The sequence below is a fragment of the Balaenoptera ricei genome, chromosome 1 (assembly GCF_028023285.1).
Source record: "Balaenoptera ricei isolate mBalRic1 chromosome 1, mBalRic1.hap2, whole genome shotgun sequence".
NCBI lineage: Eukaryota > Metazoa > Chordata > Mammalia > Artiodactyla > Balaenopteridae > Balaenoptera > Balaenoptera ricei.
Window position 1 is genome coordinate 67352495 of NC_082639.1, and position 22154 is coordinate 67374648.

Genomic DNA, 22154 nt, shown 5'->3' on the forward strand with positions numbered 1-22154 from the left:
CCACAGATGACCAGTTTGGAACTCTTGATCTAGCAGGATAAGCTAAAATAGGAATGGAAAATGTAGATTTAACTTTCATTAGAACTGAAATCACTTGTTAATTTTAGAATCTCCATATCTGCTAGTACTTTACCAGAATTCCAACTCAGAGATCTTTTAATTAATCATCAAATAAAACCTTTCACATACTATGGTGACAAGAATGTTGTATCACACTGTCTAATATCTGGAACGTAGGCTAAAATACAGAAAATGGTTTCTAAACTGATTAATCCTATAATAATAAAATATTATTTTATGAAATGCTTTGCACATTTGTGCTTTGTAGGTTTTTAACTATGATTTACAGAATAGCTTATTAAAATCGACAAAATTGCTAACTTCCCTGTAACTTTAAGCACTATTATTATTTCTAGAAACAAAAAGTGATTAATGCATTTTTTTGCTGAAATATTGACATAGCCATGCTAATATATAATTATCATGAAAAATTATTCTGTGAAATAGAACATTTTAATAATTTTTAAGCAAATTACTTTCCTAAGTAAAAATATGATAAAAGCAAGGATAAATTATTAGCTGACAGTTCTTTAAAGCATTGTACCGTAAATATGAGGTGAGCATCCATTTTTTTTCTGCCATTTGTATACAATTGAACAAATAATTACTCACAAATAAGAGTTTTAGTTCCATAGCTCCAACTGTCCATAGAGCTTTTCTTCTGGAATATCTCATTGTCATCTTTACTCAACATGTCCAAAACCAAACATATCATATTTGCTTCAAAACCAGCCCTCCTTTTCTTATTTACATGAAGTCAGTCTATGAGTCAGTTGAGCAATAAAATAACCACTTATTGAGTACTACGTGTCAGACACTCTTTTAAGAGCGAGAATGTAGCCACCAAAAAAGATCAAACATGGCACCTGCCCTTATAGTCTAGTGATGAAGTCAGGTGTTAAAAATATAATTAGAAGCACAATGGATGCTATAGAAAATACCATATGCTATAGAACTAACCATATTAACAGGAGATGGATCCAACCTAAGCCAGGGTTCAGGGCAGGCTTCCTGGAAGAAGTGACATGCTAATACTAAGAGACGGAAAGGTGAGTAGGTGTCAACTAGAGAAGGATGGAGGAGATTGAGAGTATACTAGGGAACAGAGAACAGAGATTCCTGACATAGAGGAAGAAGCCAGGATAAAGACAGGAAGGAGAGAAGCCCAGTATTTCTGGAGCATAAAAGAGAGGGCAGAAAGATACTGGATGAAATGCAATATGTTCCTTATTCTTTTAGACTTGACACCTGGCAGTTGTTTTTGAACTGTCATCTTCTGTCATCTCTCATATCTGAATCCGAATCATGTCCTTCATATCCAGCCATTCGTTTCCATTTCCCCTGCTTGCCCTCTAGTCTAAGTCTTCACCTCTCACCTGTGAATTACTTTAACAGCCTCCTAGCTGCTACTCTTTCTGCTCCTAGTTTCTCCCTACTCAAATCCATTCTAACCACCACCAGATTAATTTTCCTAAAATATATATTTCATATTCCATCATGTCATTTCTCTACCCCCCAGAAACCTCCGCTGACTTTCTACCAGATTAAAGCTAAACCCTTTACCCTGGTGATCAAGGCCCTCCACATTGTGGCCACACTCTACCTACCCATCTTCTGGCTTTTCTCCATGGGCACCATCTATTTCAGCAAGACTGTTCTCTTTGTTATTGGTTCAGCAGGTATTTATTGGACACTAACTTTGTGCCAAGCATAGTTCTAGCTCCCAGGGATACAAAGTTCCAGATAGGAAAGGTCCCTGCTCTTATGAAACTTATTCTAATGGGAGAGGACAAACAATGAATGAATTAGGGGCCTCTCAGATGGTGAAGTGGTAGGCACTGTGCAGAGCATTATTATAAGGGGTGATGTCCTTGAAATTAACTGGCTGGCTACCCTAGATTAAAAGGTCAGTAAAGTCCTCTTATAGGAGGTGACATTTAAGCTGAGGTGTGAATGACAAGAAGCAGTCAGCCATGGGATCAACAAGGAAAGAACATTTCAAGCAATGAACTGTGGTGTAGAAGCAAGCAACTCGTAGAGTCTACAGTAGTCCAGATAAATTATGGCGGCCTGGGGAAGAGTTGTGGTAGTGGAGATGGAGAAAAACGTGTGCATTTGGGATATGCTTTGGAGAGAAGTCTATGGGAATAGATATGAAGAGTGAGGGAAGAAGGTAATCAAGGATAATGCTTAGAGTTTTGCCCTGCGTTGGGTGAAGCAGTTCAATTTCAAGGCAGAACTGGATAATGTTGTTAGTGCCTTCCCTGACGTAGCCCTTCCCAGAATTCTCTAAAGAATACCCACTGTTGGGACTTCCCTGGTGGTGCAGTGGTTAAGAATCCGCCTGGCAATGCAGGGAACACAGGTTCAATCCCTGGTCCAGGAAGATCCCACATGCCGCGGAGCAGCTAAGCCCGTGCCTGCTACGGAGCCTGCGCTCTAGAGCCCACGTGCCACAACTACTAAGCCCGGGTGCCTAGAGCCCGTGCTCTGCAATAAGAGAAGCCACCGCAGTGAGAAGCCTGCACACTGCAATGAAGAGTAACCCCCGCTCACCACAACTAGAGAAAGCCTGCGCACAGCAACGAAGACCCAACACAGCCAAAAATAAATAAAATTGAAAAAAAAAAAAAGAATATCCACTGTCATCTGTAGACTACTTCACTCTTTTCGTGGAATTAAAGTGAGTTCCATGAGTCAGTAGTCAATAACCTCATTTATTGTATCAACAGAGAATGGAAAGTTCTACCTGATCAACATCTCCAGAGGAAATGTGAGCATTATGCAATGCTAAAATCCAGTAATCCGCTTAGCCAGATTTCTCATGGCAGGCCAGGTGACCTCCGTCTCCTTTGTGCAGGTGCTTTTTGGGTAGTTAGGGCTTCTCTTTGCCTCCTTGAATACCAGCACATGGATGAGGAAGGAAAGATCCATGAATCAAACAGCAATAGCTGGTAGAGAGCATCTGCCTCACTTGGGCTTGCCAGCTCTGTCCTCTGATCTATTTGAACATGTCATTTGTATTTCCGATTCTGAGTCTTTGTGTTTCATTTCTACCAACTGAGAAATACTTTCCACTTTTCATCACCTGTTCTAGTCTTTCGAAGTTCAAGTCCTGCCTCTTTTGCAGTCTTTTTCAGCCACTCCTGCCCAAATGGATCTACCCATCGATTGAACTCCTATGGTGTTTACCATAAGAGATATTCATTTTAGCACTTATCCTGCCTGGTGTGCATACCGCTGTCAGATATAAGCATGTAAGCTCTAGTTTGTAAGCTCTGTGGGGACAGGACTACATCTTATTTTATTCTTCTACTGAACCATCCTCAACACACTAACATGTCTGACAATAAATAGCAAAGATTTATTGCTGTTGTAGATGTAAATTTAAATCTTCATAGTTACATTTTTAAATCAAGGAGGTTAAAGATAATAAATATTGGGAATGTAAAGTTAAATGATGTTGAAAGATGTTCCAAATACAGAAATTGTTTGCTACTCTTTACCTGTCTTGTGACAGTACCTTAAGTTTTTGTGCATTATGCCACCAAACCATTCCACTGGACTACAGTAGAGTACCTGGATCATAGTGAGTGCATATCTATATTTATGGATAAATGAAACACGTTGTGCATAAGCATTGCCTCCATCGGCCGCTGCATATGGTTATGAACGTTGTGAAGGTGTGCGCTACAAAACTCTAGGAGCACCATTTTCGGTGACCAGGATGTATACCAACTACCAAGCAAGACTAGGCAGTACTTAAGAAGGTTCCTGGAGGGCAGAGGTTGGCAACCTATGACCCATGGCCAAGTCTGGCTCACTGCCTGTTTTTTATAAACAAAGTTTAATTGGAGCACAAGCACATCCATTTGTTTATTTGTTTATTGATTGATTGATTGGTTGATTTAATTCTTGGCCATGTTGGGTCTTTGTTGCTGTGTGCCAGCTTTCTCTAGTTGGGTGAGCGGGGGCTACCCTTCGTTGCAGTGCGTGGGCTTCTCATTGTGGTGGCTTCTCTTGCTGTGGAGCACGGGCTCCAGGTGCGCGGGCTTCAGTAGTTGTGGCACGCGGGCTCAGTAGTTGTCGCTCGTGGGCTCTAGAGCGCATGCTCAGCAGTTGTGGCGCACAGGCCTAGTTGCTCTGCGGCATGTGGGATCTTCCCGGACCAGGGCTCGAACCCGTGTCCCCCGCATTGGCAGGCGGATCCTTAACCACTGAGCCACCAGAGAAGTCCCCATTTGTTTATTTATTGTCTACAACTGTTTTCCTGGCTAAGTGGAGTATGAGACTCTCTTCCTCAAAGCCCAAAATGTTGATTATCTGGCCCTTTAAGGAAAAGTTTGCTGACGACTTAAGGGGACGGGAGTCTTCTTCCAGTTGAAAAAAATCAGATTCATTTAATTTTTAAATTTCTTCAACTAATTGGTTAAGTGCAAAAAAATGTTTTATTGTGCTTTTTTTTTCCGTTTCAAAGTTATCTTACTCTTTTGCAGTAATGCCTGAAAATTCAAACTTTCCTTATCGACGGTATGATCGGCTCCCTCCAATCCATCAATTCTCCATAGAAAGTGACACAGACCTCTCCGAGACTGCGGAGTTAATTGAGGAGTATGAGGTCTTTGATCCTACTAGACCTCGACCAAAAATCATTCTTGTCATAGGTATGAGGACAGAAAGCAAAATTCTCATACTGTTGCTCACTTTGTTTATATATTTACATTTCAAAAATTATGTCAACTACACATCATATTTGCAAATAGTTGGATAATGACAAACAATGGAAACAAAAGCTTGAGAGACAGTAGATGGAAATATTTTTAGCATAATTTTCAATAAAACATATATTGTTATAATTATATAATCTAATGCTTATTGCACTTTTATAGAATCTCATTACAATGTCGTAGAAATTCTCTGTAATAAATCAAGATTTACTATCTTGTGGTTTTTATTTGCTTAATTTTTAACGTAGATAGCTGAATCCATTAGAAGTTTTCTAAACATATGTTTTTTCCCTTTAATTCAACAAATTGAATTTTTATTCACTATTAACTTCAGAGCAAAAAATAAATAACAATAATAATATGTTGGTAAAGATTCATATAAATGAATCTTCCTTATGACAGACTGGCACCAATGATAAAATCTAAGTTTGATGTTATTAGACAAGCAAATCTAATAGAATAGTGTTTTACACAGCATGTAACATCTGAGTATTAATGAAAATAAGAAGGATAATAGTTAATTTTTTAAATTGCCACTATGAATCTTATGTTGAATATGAAAATATCAGTCTGATGCCATTTCACAAGGATTAGATATTGAAAATGTCTTAAGTAATTTTGCAGAATGCATTTTTGACCACTTTTGCAAATTCTAACTTCCTCAGAAGCTATAAAATTTTGAAGAGACCTGTCAACATGAAATATTTGTAGTCATTGTCTCACTTTCCAATTCGACTCAGCTTTCACAAAGATGACCAAAAGCAAAAATCTAGCGGAAGATGTTAAAGCTATTCTAGCCAGTAACTGTTAACCGAGGGCCAAATGTATACAGCCCCCAAGCAAAGAAGTACTGCTCCCAGAAGATGTAACGATGATGGCAACTGGGGAAAAAACATGCAAATAAACACACCAAAGTAGAACAAGAATTTAAGTTCACCAGTCTAGAAGGAGGGATGTTTGTACATCTATAAGTGTAATGAAATTGCAAATATGTTTATCCCTGAATTGTTATATTATAGAAAAATAATTTTAAGATGAGAGTACACAAATCAGCTTTCTAAAAGTCAAAATATTCTCATGGTTTATGGCAGCCACTATTATGCCATAAATCTCTATCTATTCTTGAAGATGGAATTTTTGTGTGTGTCCTTAAAACTTTGGGGTTCTTACCTAGAAGACAAGGAAATGCTTCATTAAAAAATAGAGCTACAGGTGGAGGATAATTGGAAATTATTTCACCATTTTATAATGAGATATTCTTTCAATTTTGCTTTTCTTGTTGTTAGTACAATATTGGTGATTATTATCAGGATAAACAAATGAAGGCTTGATTGTCCATGAAAAAGGTGTAATACAAGTTGTTCTTGTATAAAACAGCACATATATGTGAATTTTTTGTGCATTGTGAATTTTCTATGAAAATGATTAAACTATTTCAGTAAACTAAGATCTGTGGAGAAGATATAAATGCTTAAATCTCCTACACTTCACAGTTCTTTTTTACTCAGTAAAATCAACTTGCTTCCCAAGGGTGTGATTTTGGTTTTAGACTTACACTGTGTGCTGTAACATTTTATGCATTACAAGAATGTTACAGAACCAATGAGTGTAAATAACTTTTAGAGGACTGAGATAAGAGAAGAACAGAAAAAGTGAATCTGAGGTTATCTGAGAAAATTGGGACAATTTTATGACTTTTGAGGAATTATAAAATAATTGTACCTGAACTGAACCTTACAAATTTTTATTAGTTCCAACCTGAAAAAGAGTGGGGGAGGTACAGATATCCACATCCAAATACGCAAAATTTCCCTTCTGGCAATACAGATTTTTTTTTTTAAAGCTAACCTTCTTGGCACAGATATTAATGAATCTCTCTTATGTTAGCATAATCATAAAATCTGAGTTAGATGGATCCTAATATTTATAAGTAGTAGAATTAAATAAATATAGCAAAATTAAACTTACTCTGGTTTCAGGGAGAAGAAAGTAAGATTAATTTGTTAGGAAGCTCTGGTAATCAAACTCATCCAATCAATTAATGCTCTTCTCTGTCAATTGCGCTAATCGTATTTTTTTGTTGTCTGCTAATGCCTCCATTAATTGACAAAAAAATTTTTTTCCTTGAAGGTGCCATAACTTTCTTAGCATGTTTGAATTTTTTTAAATTCAATATGTTCTCTTATTTTGATGATTTTTCAGATCAGGTGTGAAAATATAGTTTATGAAAGATAACTTTCATTCTTCAGGGATCAAATTAGTTTGAATTTGTTGACGGCGTTGATCATGTAGCTATTTGTCTTCAAGCCAGTCCATGGTTTGCCCATGGCTTAATAGGCCAAAAGCAATTTGGAACCAAAACTTTTCATTTGTGAAGTAATGAATTTAATACAGTAGTAGTTTATAATGGTAAGTCTAATAGGATTGGATTTAGAGTTTCTTAGAAAGACAATGTCAAAGATGTAAACAAATTTCTATTATAAGTTTAATAAGGCAATGAAAAGGCAAAAACCAGTTTTATTAGGATCATTATTTGGGATTGAGGTTAAGGAAAGGGTCTCAGTATACTAGTATATTTTAGAATTCTGCACATCAAAATTTTTAAAGAGGAAATAAGCCTTAGCCAACCAAGTTCAGTCACTCAGAACTCTTCTTACAAAATCCAGAACAAAGCAAAGCAAACACCATTCTTTTTTGCTTATGTTATTTGCAACAAGAATTTTTTTAAATGTACTAAATAATGGTATGTAAAATGATTGTTACCCCTCAAAAAACTTGATAAATTGAATTAGTAGAGAGAACATCAACTCACCTTTCTATTGAATTTTTTTTTAATATTGCTTAACCAATTATAATTATGTTTCAGTGAATATCACCAAAAACAGTTCATTACTTATTATCATTGACTTTTAAAAATATTTTTTCTATAGTCAATAATTTATGATTAAGTATTTTAAAATATTTTATTTTTATAATTGCCAACAAATAACAAATCAGACTGGGATGATTGTTATGTGCTTTAGTTTGAAATTTGCTCAGACTTTAGATTCCAATTAGTCTAGGTTGTCTAGAAATATAAATTGACTAAAATGATGTAATATGATTTGGAAATAAAATCTGAGACATACATTTTATAATTTTTTAGTGCTTGTGCTTTTAAAAAATAAATGGCAGTTACTGATTATTGGTATTGATTTATGTTGCAAAATATTGATTATTTCATGCTAATGTATCACAAAATCAAAACTATCATGAGTTCTATGAAATTGTTCTACCTTAAAGATCTCTTCAATTCACTCTGCGTATTTATTGCATAAAACTTCTTTTGAATTTTAAAGGATATAAGGCAAGGAGATGCATGAACAGACAATTCAAAGAAAGATTTAAATAAGCCATGTCAACATTGGTGTGCCTTTGGTTAAAACTAATTTTTACATTTCACGAAACTGCACATTAACTCTTTGTTCGGATGTAATACATTTCTGCCATTGCAGTCATTGTTTTTTGTAACTCATAGATTTTTCTTTGATTACAGAGGATAAAAGTATTAGAGTTTACACAGAAAAACGGAAGCGGTTTCTTTCAACTGCATTATTCAATTTTTAAAACTAGTAGTTTACTAAAATCGATAAGGGAAAAAATGTCTCTTTCATCTAATACAATCAATCACGACAATTCTACCCTTTCCTTGGCTAAATCTACACCTTCTCTGCATTCAGAGGTAGCACTGAGAATGCCACAAGTAGAATGGTTTCTGCCCTGGTACTGGTCTAGACTCTGCATCTCAAGATGATGATAATAGTTGTATAAAAGGGTGTTTCTTATTGTATCAGAAGGTCCCAATTTTGCCTGTTTTAAATGATAGGTGGTCCAGGAAGTGGAAAGGGTACTCAGAGTTTGAAAATCGCTGAACGTTATGGATTTCAGTACATTTCTGTGGGAGAATTATTAAGGAAGAAGATCCACAGTACCAGTAGCAATAGGAAATGGAGTCTTATTGCCAAAATAATTACCACTGGAGAATTGGCCCCTCAGGTACTGTTGTATAATTTGCTTCTATTCTGCAAAGATTTTTATACCGCTTGTGAGTGTAAGTTTAACTGTGGTTTTTCATCTTTTTTCTTAAAACAAGGAAACAACAATTACAGAGATAAAACAAAAATTGATGCAAATGCCTGAGGAAGTGGGCATTGTTATTGATGGATTTCCAAGGGATGTTGCCCAGGCTCTGTCTTTTGAGGACCAAGTAAGAATGTCTCCTTATCTTTTAAATGGCCTTTTTTTTTTTTTTTTTTGCTTAAATCTTTGAGATTAAAAATATATATATATTTCTTGGAAGACTTGCTCTTATTTGGAATGAATTCTAATCTGAAAATGAACAAGTACATTAATTTGGGTTGGCAGAAGGTCATTTCGTTGGCACACATGCTTAAAAACTGAAGACAGTCTCTGCCAAAAAGAAAAGATAAAAACCAATAATAGAATTCATTATTTTTTATCAAAAATGCAAATCTCTCTAACCTTTACTTCAGAATACTTTCCCTAAGATTGTATTTTTAATCTTTAATCACTTAAAACAAGCCTTATTCAGTACTGCCCGGGGATGTAAAATATCACCCTACACTCACAATCTTACCAGTTAAGGAAGCCCTCTTCACTGGGGTATGAAACACTAAACCACCTATCTATAACAAGGTAGGGTTCAGTTTGCCAAAGTTTACTCAAATTTGAGTAGACTATGCCTGCTCAATACCCAACAATCTATTTTAAAGAGGAATAAATCAATTAAAATATTTTGTATATCTATTTAATCTTTGAAAAGCTAGTGTGTCTAATTTTTCATTGAAAAATGTTAATTACAAATAATAACAAATTTTAAGTCCTGGTGTAAAAAGTGAACGTCCATTAATACCTTTCTTCCATTGCACTGCCCATCCTCTCCTGAGAAATAGAAATAGTGTTAAGCTTATTATATATCCTTCCAGGCCTTTTTCTACATACTACACTTTTACACACCCAGGCATGGACGTGTGTGCATGCTCATATACAAATGCAGTTTTAATTTTCATAGCTCTTTCCAAACTGTCCTCCAAAAAGAATTTTCCAAGTTATAGACCCATTGATGTTGAATAACAGTATATTTCTCCAGACCCTTTCCAACCAGATATAATTCATATTTAAAATTTTTGCCAACCTGGTAAGTAAGAAACAGTATTTCACTTTTTATATTTATATTTCTTGAGTTATTACTGAGGTTAAGTATATTTTAAGATACTTATTCACCATTTGTATTTCTTCCCTGTGTGAATGCCTGCTTTCCTTTGCCTGTTTTTCTACAAACTTGTTTTTCTTTTTCCTATTTAGAGAAGCCTTTAACATATGACCGATATTATATCAAGGAGGACTAAGTCAAATAAGTTGTCAGTTTACGTCTCATATAAAAGAAGTGTGGAGTTAGGCAGTTCAAGGCCAAAGATAGCTTCATGAAAGCGGTCTTTGAATATTCACATTAACTGTTTTGGGGATGATTATTGTGCTGGAATATCTTTCTCCCCTCCTCAGACCTCTCCCTCCCACAGCAAGTCCAGAACCTCTTCTTACTCAGCTTAAGGGCTTGGTTCTAATTGCTCTGGCCTTGAAGAGAGAAAAACTAGAAAAATCAATTTTCTGTTTTTGCTACTGCTGCCAAATGATATTGCTGTGGAAAATGGGTACTATGTCAGCCATTCCATGTGATTCGTGGCTACAGTGGAAGCATGAGAGCCAAGCAGGCAGGAATTCACACCCAAACCTGGTCCACACTTCATTTCAAATGAAATGCACTTGGCGAGTACAAGCAGAAAAGCTGAGTGATTCTTTCTGTCTATTGCTTTTCAAACATGCTATGTCTCTTGCTTCTCCCCTGGATAATAACTCAGGCAGATCCTAGAGTTTTCCTGGTCACAGATAGTTTCATTTTTAGGTATTAAAAAGCCCAGTCCACAATTATATCTCAGTAAATCCGGGAAAAAATTTAATAAAAAAAGGTCCAGTCCAATATAAATCAAAACTTCAGTTTCTCATTCAGTTTAACATATGTCTGCTATCCTCAGCTTGGGCCTGGTTCAGGCTCAGAAACCTAAAGTGATGTCTCAGAATCCTGAAATTCTTCCTCACGTTGCTTGCAGTGGGGCAAGTAGTGAGGAAGGGGCAGAAAATGCAGGACTCTCCAGCAGCTCTCTCTGCATATACCTGATCAACCTCCACCTTCTCTTCTATAGCCTGGTCATGACTGATGGGCCTTCACCACAATGGGTGAAGGGTCACGGTATCGGTTTGGGGACACCTGCTAGCAGGTTCCATAAGATGGTCTGGTATCTCTCTGTAGAATGTACAGTCACTTGCATTTACTGTTCTGAGCCACACTTCTGAGGCTAGAAAAGTCCAATGTAACATTTTCTTAGGTTGCCACTGTAGCAGCCTGGAGGTTCTTGCCCCCCAGGCAGTCCAGTGGTGTCTGAAGTTGGTGCTGCCTTTGATGAGGTGCAGGAGTTTGGAGAGTGCAGAGGCAAAGCTGCAGGGTTTATGTAAAGCAAAGTGTTAGGGTCAGCCCCTATTACTCCACACCCTATGTAGGCTTAAGCTCCTGTGATGTCATTTTTTGGGGTACCATTTCTGACACCAAATGTGTGGGGAGTTTCCACACCAATTCTCCAATCCTCTGACACCAACTAGATGTCCAAGAATTGAATTCAACTCTGACACTAAATATCTGGAGTTAGCACAGACCCTGCAGGTTAAGGCTCAGTCCTACATGACTGCCCCCCGCTTCAGACATCATTCAAAAGTCCTAAGGGCACCTGTATTCTCTCCAACCAGCTGTAAATTTGGAGTTTTCCCCTTCAGATTTGATAATTCACTAGATCAACTCCAAGAAATCAGGAAAATGCTTTATTTACCTTTCCCAGTTTATTATAAAGAATACAACTCAGGAACAGCCAAACAGAAGAGATGTGTAGGGCAAGGTATGGGGTTGATCATGGGGACCTTGCATGCAAGGTCTCTGGGTGCACCTCCCTCCTAGCACGTCAGTGTGTTCACAAACACAAAAGCTCCCCAAACTTCATTGCTGAAGAGTTTCTATAACCCAGTCTTCAAATCCCCTTCCACTCCGTGGAGGCGGGGGAGTGGGGCTGAATGTTCTCACCTTCTAGTCTCATGCTTGGTCTTTCCAGCAAACCAACTCCATCCTGAGGTTATCCAGTGGCCCTGCCCTGAGTCACCTCATTAGCTTAGACTCAAGTGTAGTCAGAAGGTGCTAATTATGAACAACAAAAGACACTCCTATCACTCAGGAAATTCCAAGTGTTTTAGAAGCTCTGTGCCAGGAATCAGGGACAAACACTAAATATATATATTTTATTATACCACACTCCTCAAAGTTTTTCTTTAACCAGCTTTTTTTTTTTTTTTACTGAACATGTGGGCGTGTATAAACACACAGGCAGAAATTTTTCCCCAAGACTTCCTCACAGGTCCAGAGCATAAGAAGAGATGGATTTCTGACATCAGCCATATATACTAGTGATGGTAAGACCACTGTAACAAAAAGACCTAACACTTAAGTGGACAAAGAAGTGTATTTTTTTTTTTCTCATAGGGAAAAATGTCAATGTGAACAGTCCAGATTGACTGGGCAGCTTTTCTCCTTGAGATCATTTAGGTTTTTTCCAAGTTGTTGTTCTGCCACCTCCTAGGCCATGTCATCAGCTGTCTGATCGAAGCAGGGTTGCCATCACATATGGGTTGCAACTGGCACATAAGGGGAAGAGAACAGGAAGGCCTGAAGTCCCAGATCTGGAAGTGGCATCCATCACTTCTGCTCACATGACGTTGTTGAGAATTTAGATGTGTTGTAATTGCAAGGCAGGCTGGGAAATTTAGTCCAGTTCTATTACTGTGGAAGGATGGGAGAACTAGCAGCTTCTACCCAAGTTTGCCCCTCTGACCATCCAAATGTCTCCATGCTCCCTTCTTCCCACACAGAATGTACTCACTCGCTCCCCAAAGAAAACAGCCCAGAACCCCATCATCTAGTTCAAAAGTCGAGAATCTTTACTTGATATTCAGTTCTCTCCATTCGGTCCAGGTCTGACTCCTCGTCACAGACACCTATAAACATCAAGTTATCTAACCTCCTTGCCAACAATAAACAATGGAGGAGTAATACCAGAAGAAGGGAAATAAAGGCTCCTATTCAGAAAAGGGAATTTGGGCAATATAAATGGTAGTCCCTGAGCCACAGCAAATAAATCCTGTGAGGCAGGGATTGCCAAGGGTCTCTGCCCTGAAAGTGGAGTGATTTCCTGGCTTAGCCCATGGGCAACTCGACGTTCTCTCTCAAGGAGTAACTCTTTGCCTGTTCTCTTCTGAGTCCCCTGGCCCTCTGAGAAGTCCTCCTTATTGTCTATTATTCTGCATGGTCACAGGTCACATCAAAGTGATGTGTTGGAGACTATGCCTTCCTTAGGGGAGGTATTTTAAGTGTGAGAAATACACAGGCTTTTTCTGGCTAGGCTTATAGTTGCTTTGCATTTTCTCAAAAATTTGGTAGGCTTCTGCTCTTTTTGTTTGCAGGTAGTTCCATGTACCTGTAACTACATTCAAAGTTCTTTTCTGGACATATCAATAGATGTTAAGCTGCTTTGTTTTCTCATCTTGATGGCAGTTACTTTGAGGCCATATAAAACAACAAGCTTGGGTAGGAAGGCAACATTCTTAGTCTGGGTTTTGCCTTAGGGCTGGGTCCCTACTTTTGGAAGGAGTTGGGTAGTTATTGGGAGTCCTTTGAGTAACACTAGCCATATATTCTGCTGTCTAGAGGCATAGAAGCAGTTGGCTTTTTCAATCTTATGAGGTCTTAAATTACCAGATACTTTCTTTTTTCTTTATCTGCTTGCAAACTGGTCAGTTCTTTCTTGGGCTTATCTATTTCTTGTTATATGTTGCCAAACACAACAGAGAACATCAACACATACTAACATTCTAGCTCTTTCTAGCCATTTCTTCTCTAACTATGGGCTCCATAAGAACATGGTCTGCCTTCCAAGTTATCACAATAATTATACCCATCATTTTGCAATGGTATAACAAGGGTCACCAACTTCCAATCTAAAATATCTGTACCTTTATTGCCCAAGAAATCCAATACCATATAATTTAGTTTTTGATGTAGTAGTGTCCTACTCATATGACTATTGTCTGTATTATTTAGAGTGAAGCCAAGATGCTATAATAAAAAGACAGTGGTACAGTGGAGTAACACAGAAACTTATTTCTCTTGTATGTGACAGCCTCTCCGTGAATGAGGGCCCTCATTCATTCATAGCTTCAGTCCTCACATTCATTCACAGATGCAGGTTCTTTCCAAGTTATTGTTCTTCCAACCCCTAGGGCAATGGTTCTCAGGTTTTTTAGGTCATAAGATCCTTTAACACTTTTAAAAATTATTAAAGAATTCAAAAAGCTTTCATGTACATGGACTATATCTGTTGATATTTAGCATATGAGAAATTAATACTGAAATCTTTAAATATTAAGTTATTAAAAATTACAATAAATCCATACAGGTTAACAAAGATAACACATTTTTATGAAAAGCAATCATGTTTTCCAAAACTAAAAAAAATAATAATAATGATATGAGAAACATTGCTTTACATTTTTACAAGTCCCTTTAAGTTCTAGCTTAATATGAGAGAGCTGGATTCTTACGTCTGCTTTTGCAGTCCAGCTGCTGTGATATCACACTTCATGTAGCCCCTGGAAAACTCCTGTACATCTGTGGGAGAATGAGAGTGAAAAGGCACACAGTTTCTCAGTGTTAGTATGAAAATAGTTTTGATCTGTTTCCTCCCTGAAAGGGTCTCAGCAATCCCCAGGGGTCTCGAGAGCACACTTTGATAACCACTGCCCTGGGACATGGTTGACATCTGCGTGATGAAAGCTAGGTCGCTGCCATGGTTACTTCCAGGTGGTTGGAAGAGGGAGAAGAGTGGAGAAGGTACGTGCTCAACTGCTTAAGTCCCAGACCCCAAGGCAGCACACGTCACTTCTCACAGTCCATTGATGAGGACTTAAGAAACATGGCTACATCCTAACTCTCAGGAAGGTTGGGACACAGAGTCACGTGGTCACGCATGGGCCTGGCTACAGAGCTGTTATTATGGAAGAGGGGAAAACGGATTTTGAGAGACAACCAGCACTTTGCACCACAAGTGACATCTGTGCCCCGTCTTTCCTTCCTGCCCTTACTTCTCAGCCTGAGCTGAGCTCTCCCAGCTCTCAGGCCTGCCGTTTGAGGGAAGACATGGTGACTCTCCTTATCACCATAGTCTAGCCCAGGTTCTCCTCCTTGCATTTTCCTTCCTATCTGAAACATTTCTTCTCATCTTTGGCCTGATTGTTGGAAAGAGATAACAGATTAGTGAGGGGAAGGGAATCCAGATAGGCAGGAATGGGAAGTCTCAGATCTTTTCACCACCAACCAAACACACTGCACAGCCAAGATTTCAATAGACAGTTTAGAGTCCACAGTCAGAACCTAAGCAAGTTGGTTTTTAAAGGTTGTAGAATTTCATATTCCACGAGCTAGGAGTGGGGAGAAAAGCTTGATTTCTGTAATGAGGATTTATTAACAACACAGTAAAGCTGAAACTGAGAACTCTATGGTGCTATTTTTGAAAATGAAGGTGGAAAGCTTATACTAAATCTATTTAAAAAAAACAAAACAAAACAACAACTGACAGTAATTAACAATACATTCAACTATCTGGCCCCAGCTAATTTTCCAATTTTATGTATCTCCCTACTCATTCTACACCACACTGGACTACTTCCTGTTTTTTGCGGTGACCTGCTCCTGCTATTTCCTCAGTGCTATTTATATCATCCCATAACTTGCTTTTTTTCCCTGTGCATTCTGTTTTTGAGCTCCATCTGTTTCGATACGTATAGACCAAGCTCATTCTTATAACTGTTTCATAATGTTGCATCCTATAAATATATCATGTCTTATTAGTGGAATTTCAGGTTGCTTTAAAATTACTGCTATTACCAACAGTACTGTGATCAACATCCTTGCACACATCTCCCTTTGCATATCTCAGAAAGATCTCTCAGGAATATTTCTAGAAATGGGTTTTCGAGGGTAGAGGGAAGCTCTGTGTGTGTGTGTGTGTGTGTGTGTGTGTGTGTGTGTAGTTTTAACTCTATATTTTAAATTTGTTAACATGTTATTAAAAAGTGATCTTATAAATTTATGATTACTTCTTTCCTATTTCCCTGATCTCACCAATACTTTGTTTCAAATTTTATTTTCAGTTACCTGATAGATTAGAAATGTTTTTGTATTGCTATTTGAATTTATATTCTCCTAATGACTAGTGAACTGAAATATTTCAGAAACTGTGTTTACTGGCCATCTGCATCTCCTCTTTTTAGAACTGCCAAAACATAAGCTTGGTCCCTTGGATTACTTGAGTTTTTATTAGTGATTTGAACATTCGTGATAATAATTCTTTGTTATATATCTTGATTATATTTTCCTCCATTTATATTTTTCTAAATCATGTTTGGAAAACATACAGAATCAGGTCCTATCTTTTGTCCTACAGAAGTTTGAAATTTTAATATGGTAAATTTATTAGTATTTTCCTTTTGGCTTTAGCATTTAGATCTTAAGAAAGCATTCCCTATAGTCTCAAAAATATTCTATATTTTTCTAGCTATTTTTAGTTTTGTTTTGAAGGTTCAGCTATTTATTCTATCTGCATTAATAGTTGTATATAGTGTGAGGAAGAGATAGAATTTTATTGTATGTTTTAAATGGAAATTAAAAATGTATCCAATGGTCTGAAGATCATGTGTTGACTAGTGCATCTTTTTTCCACTGAAATGACTTCTTCCTGTATAGGCATGGGTCTGGTACGTGGTTTCTCGCCTCACTTGCTTTGTCTGTTTATGTATTTCTGCCTCAATATCATGATTTCAATCAAGGAAATCTAAATTATACCTTGATGCCTGAAGGACAGACCCCTCCCCTTCTTCTTTTCTAAATTGGCTATGCCTATGCATTTACTCTTCTTTATGGATTTTAGAATCAATTTGTCAGACTCATTAAAAACTGTAGAGATTTTTATTTAAATTTCAATATAGATTATATTTTATACAGATTAATTTTCAGACAACTGACATTTTCCCATCCATGAACATTACCGTATCACTCCATTCATTCAAGTCTTGTTTTATGTTCTTCAGTAAGTAAAGTTTTATAGTTTTCCATAGAAAGTCTTGTACATTTTTTGTTAGCTTTGTTCCTAATTTTGCTACTATTATGAATGAGATACCTTTTTGCTAACCAATTCTTCTTAGTGTTCAGTTGATCTTTGTGGAATTAGTGTTTGTGTTTGTGAGCGTATCTGTCTGTCTGTCTCTCCCCCTCAGACAGGATCCTATTCTTTTCTCTGTCTCATTTATGCTGTAAACTTCCTTGCATTCTTCTTCCTTTCTCACCATTATCACCCCCATGACCCCCAAACCTGCCCTGCTAACTTAGCACGTTCCTTTACTGTATCGGGTTCCATTAAATGTTTGTTGGTTGGAAGTGGAAAATAAATATTAGCGTCATGGAAGGTAAGAAAACTGAAGCTCAGACAAGTTAAGTAACTTGTCTAAAGCCACCAGCAAGTGAAGTCAGAGCTAGGATTCCAAGGACGGGGATACAGATATTCAAGACCACTAGCTTTCTGTCAACTTGAGATCCCAAACTGGCAGCCCTCAGGCTGAATGTGGGCTTTAGACAATGTTTTTGAGTGTATCAGATTCTAAAATTGGAAGATTGCATATTAAAAGGCAGATTTCTGGCTTGTCTGGAAACTTCTGGAGATTTGGTAGCTCCCGGTCCACATTCCTACATCTGAGTAGTGCTGCTGGCATGGGACAGTGTACATGCTCTCCAGTTCATGGCAATCCCTCATTCCCACCCCAGTCGGTAGCTCGCCTTTGCATCACCAGCCTGGCCCTTAGAAGGCACTGGAGTCCATACCCCACAGTGCCATGGCCCTCCCCATGGTCCTCCCCTTGTCTCAGCCATGGCTGATTTTAACTGTTGTTTTGTCACCAAAAAAAAAAAAAAAAAAAACCTCACAAATATACGTAGACCCTCCATAAGTGACATATGGCTGTTTCACATAGTGGGGGCCACACTGTCAGCCTATATATTAAATATTTGTGAAGCTTAATTTCTCCCACTTGTCAAATTAAAAAAAATCTATTTAAAATGAAGATCTAATATTCCTTCCTGCACTCCAGTTCATCATCTCGAGCCATCTTCTGGGGTGCTTACATCGCACTTGAGGAATTATAGACTGGGGGATTAAATATGTCTGATTCATCAGAGATCATTAGAAGAATAACTGAAGTAATGGCTTCTTTAACGCAAATTCAAACTCCCATTTAAAGCAGCAGTTCACCCTGATTTGTTTCCTGAGATGTGTTTTGAGGTGTGGTGTTCATAGTTAAAGTACGGATGCTTAGTGAAAACAGGCGCTAAGCATTTTCGCTTGGGTTGTAGTGGAATAAGGGGTCAAGTGAAGGAGGTAATGGGGAGGGGACTTTAAAGCCCCCTCAAGACACCCTAGCTTTGGCCATTGCTTGGGAATATTTATTTTAAATAGTAATGACCCAAGATTATCCCTATAATAATGTCAGTCTTACTCATTTGCATCCCTTCAGGCTTCTTGAGTAAGAGAAAAAGGACTCCAGGAATTGTGCCTCCAAGGGCTGTGGCCCGGGACAGACACAGCTCTTGTGAATTCAATTTGTCATGCATTGTGGGATAAAAGAGGGTGAGACCTGCTGGAGCAGGTACATACGACAATTAAAAATTTATTCTTTTTCTAGTTGTGATTTCCTCTAGGATCTGTAATTTAGCCTCACCTTTGCCATTTAAAAGGAGTCTAAGAATAGAGTTAAGTTCTGAGTTGAGTGAGTGAGATTGGAAATATGAGAAATTCTCAACTAGATAAATATAGTTTTAAAAAATGCTTAGAGATAAAATAAAAAATGCTCAGAGGGTTGTCATCCTACTTTCGTAGTGAATTGATTTGACAGACTCATAATTTGATTTGCTATTCCTAAGGGAGACAAATTTGATTTGCTTCTAAAGGGTAGTGATTTAATTTTAATTAACAAATTTTTTTCTAAGCATTAGCATGCTCATGCAAAATAGTAAAGAAAATGTGGATGTTTTACCCCTGGAATTAATGACTTGAAGCTTGCTTTTTTTTTTTTTTTAACATCTTTATTGGAATATAATTGCTTTACAATGGTGTGTCAGTTTCTGCTGTATAACAAAGTGAATCAGCTATACGTATACATATATCATGATCTCTCAGGACATCGTATTTAAATAGTGGTTGAAGTTAGGCTTCTTTACTAACGTGTCTGGTGCTTGGTTTGGGAGGAAGACTCAAAGAGCCGGGGTCTGGAACAGCTGGAGTTCCTCAAACATCTTTTCCTATCCCATCACATGGAGATCTCAGGATGACTGGACTTCACAGTAGCTCAGGGCTCCAAAGGCATGTCACCCAAGAGAGCCAGAGGAAGCCCTATCACTTTTTCTAACCTAGCTTCAAAGGTCATGCATCACATCTATCACTTTCTGTTTGTTAGAAATCAGTCACTAATTCTCCCATATTCAAGGAGCAGGGACTTAGAATCCACTGTTTTTTTTAATTAGGAGAGTGTCAAAAAACAAAAACAAAAACTTGTCAGCATGTTTTAAAGCACCACACCATGACACTCAGTAAATAAATACCTACTCATTCTTCACTTTGCTCACATCTATCCTTTCCCTTCATTTCCTTTCTTCCTAGTCTTTTCATGCTACGTGCTCACTTCCATCTATTGTCTTCACTTTTCCACCTTTCTGGTCCTTATTCTCTCCACATCCAGTCTGTCTTGTGTCCTGTGACCAGATTAATCTTTCTAAAAGACCACTGTCATTAATTCATTCTTCTGGTCGAAAGCCTTTAATGCCAATTACTATCCACAAACATGTTTCTCCCTGTATGGTTTGTTTCATAATCAGGTATGTGCCTTGCCAAAAAATGTGCATTGTTCAAGTCCCTTCACAGAATTACTGAATTAGAATTTCTCGTGGGTGGAACCCAAGAATCTGCAAATTAACAAGTTAAAAATCTTTAGCAAAGCTGATTCTTAAGCACACTAAAGTGCAAATTGATTTAGTGTTTAACAGCACACAGCAAAGGTTCTCAGCCATAGCATGTTGCCATAGTTATGGAGCAAGCCGGCTGTTGCTAATAATACTGAAGTTCTGAAATTAGAGCATAAGCCCACAGTTATCCCAATAATGTCATCTTCAGTAGTCTTCACACTTGCTTTTTTGAGTGGGAGAGTAATTCCTTAGAATGGGAGGAATTTCACATAAGCTGTGTTCTCAGTATTAGTGTCATAGGGTTCTTGGGTCTCTGTGAAATCACTGCCCCGTGCAATCTGATCTGAGATGGACTTGGCTTGTCTTACCATCTCTTGAATACATTTTGCCCTTGCTCTCTCATTATTTGTCTCTCCTTGATAGTCATTTTTTGCTGTTTGTCAAATCTCACCCTCCCCCGGACACCTTCCCTTAGGATCCCAAGTCTTGGAGATTTCTCTCTACTCTCAGCTAGTTGAGCAAAATATTTTACTGTTTGTAATATTTGTATAACACTTATCATATAGTACCTTAAATTGTTAACTATTAGTTCATTAGATTTCTGTGTCAGGTTCCAACAGGAAAGATATAGAACATGCAAACAGGCTAAACAGAAAAGTTTTATTAAAAATTATTGATAGGGTATGTATAGGACACAAGGAAACTACAAAGGATAGTTCAATATCACAAGGCTGGTAAAAGTGGGATCAGTTACCATCCCCAGGCTCACAGTGCAGTAAGGGGAAGAAGTTCCTTGAACTCAGAGAAAAGACAGATATATGAAGAAGGCTTCCTTACCGAAGCCTTGACCTTCAGTAGAGAGAGGTAGCCAGCCTATGATAAACCCAGAGGACCAGAACCAAGGGAATAGGTATCCAGACTTTCACCTCCTCCCTTCCTCTGATCTCCTCCTGATGTTGACCACAGCCCAAAACCAACTGAAAACCACAGAGCGACAGAACCCATTGATTCATTCCAGAAAGTCAGCCAGCCAGGCCCAGAGCTGGGGAGAGAAGGGTGGAGAGTGGAGCAAGAGAGGCAAAGGGAAAAGATACTGCACAATTACAAATTCATTAAGGCAGAGAGTCTTGCATCTACTTTTTGTCATCCTCACAGCCCTGTAATGAGCTACTGCATATAGTTGTTGTTCTGTAAGTATATCTTCATTTTTTAATGCCAGCACCCATTGGTTTTATTTCCCCAGAATGCTGGATAAGGATGAGTGATAAAAGGCTTTCCCAATGTTAACATTTTGTATTTTTTGCACAGTGATTCATTCAAACAGAAACTCCTGTATTTCCTTAATTTCCAGGCCCAATTCCCTTAATGTCTTTAGTAGAAAAGGCCAGTTCCTTGAGAAAATGCAGATGCAGTTATAATTTGAGTCTCCTCAGTAATTACCAAAAATATAAATTCAAATTAAACTGGCTGTCATATATTTTGGAAGCCCACAGTACTCTTATCAGATCCTACCAATTTAGCCTCACTGACTCTAAGCACATCACATTCTGTGTAGAGTAAATATGTGCACAAGTGTGCCCCGTGTTATGAGAAAATAAGGTCAGAGATGCTGAATTTCTATGAAGAATAAACAGGGTCATTGTTTACATTACAAAAGAACTCCTACCTTTACAGAAAGATTCAACTGGGATTTTCATTATTTGGGTAGAAACAAACATATTTAGTTTTATAATAGTTGCTTTTTAAAAATAAAGGCACAGACAGGTTGAAAATAAAGGACAGAAAAAGATATATCCTGCAAATACTAAATATAAGAAAGTTGGAATGACTTTATTGGTATTAGGTAAAGTAGACTCTAAGACAAAAACTCTTAACAGAAATAAAGAGGAACACTTCATAGTGATAGAAAGGTCAACTCATCAGAAAGATAGGAAAATTATAACGTGTATATGCCTAATAAAAATGTTTCAAAATATGTGAGTCAAACAGTTGACAGAAATAAGGTGAGAAACAGACAAATCCACACTCATACTTGGTAATTTTAACAATCCTTTCTCATTATTTCACATAAAAATGAGACAAAACATCAGTAAAGACCTGGAAGATCTGAGGAACAATAAACATAACTGGAATACAATATCCAACAACTG

At 37.6% G+C, this 22154-nt stretch overlaps 1 protein-coding gene across 2 annotated transcripts in view; it reads left to right on the top strand.

Moving 5' to 3' along the window:
* The window catches only part of AK5 (adenylate kinase 5), a 244225-nt gene that overhangs the window by 6978 nt on the left and 215093 nt on the right, over nucleotides 1–22154 (top strand). For both annotated transcript variants that reach the window (XR_009503655.1, XM_059924682.1), the window contains exons 3-5: nucleotides 4557–4724; nucleotides 8653–8822; nucleotides 8920–9033. Coding sequence is in view for 1 of the 2 variants with exons in the window: in XM_059924682.1 (XP_059780665.1) it covers nucleotides 4557–4724; nucleotides 8653–8822; nucleotides 8920–9033 (452 nt within the window). In the remaining variant the exon portion in view is untranslated. The remainder of the gene's footprint in view (nucleotides 1–4556; nucleotides 4725–8652; nucleotides 8823–8919; nucleotides 9034–22154) is intronic.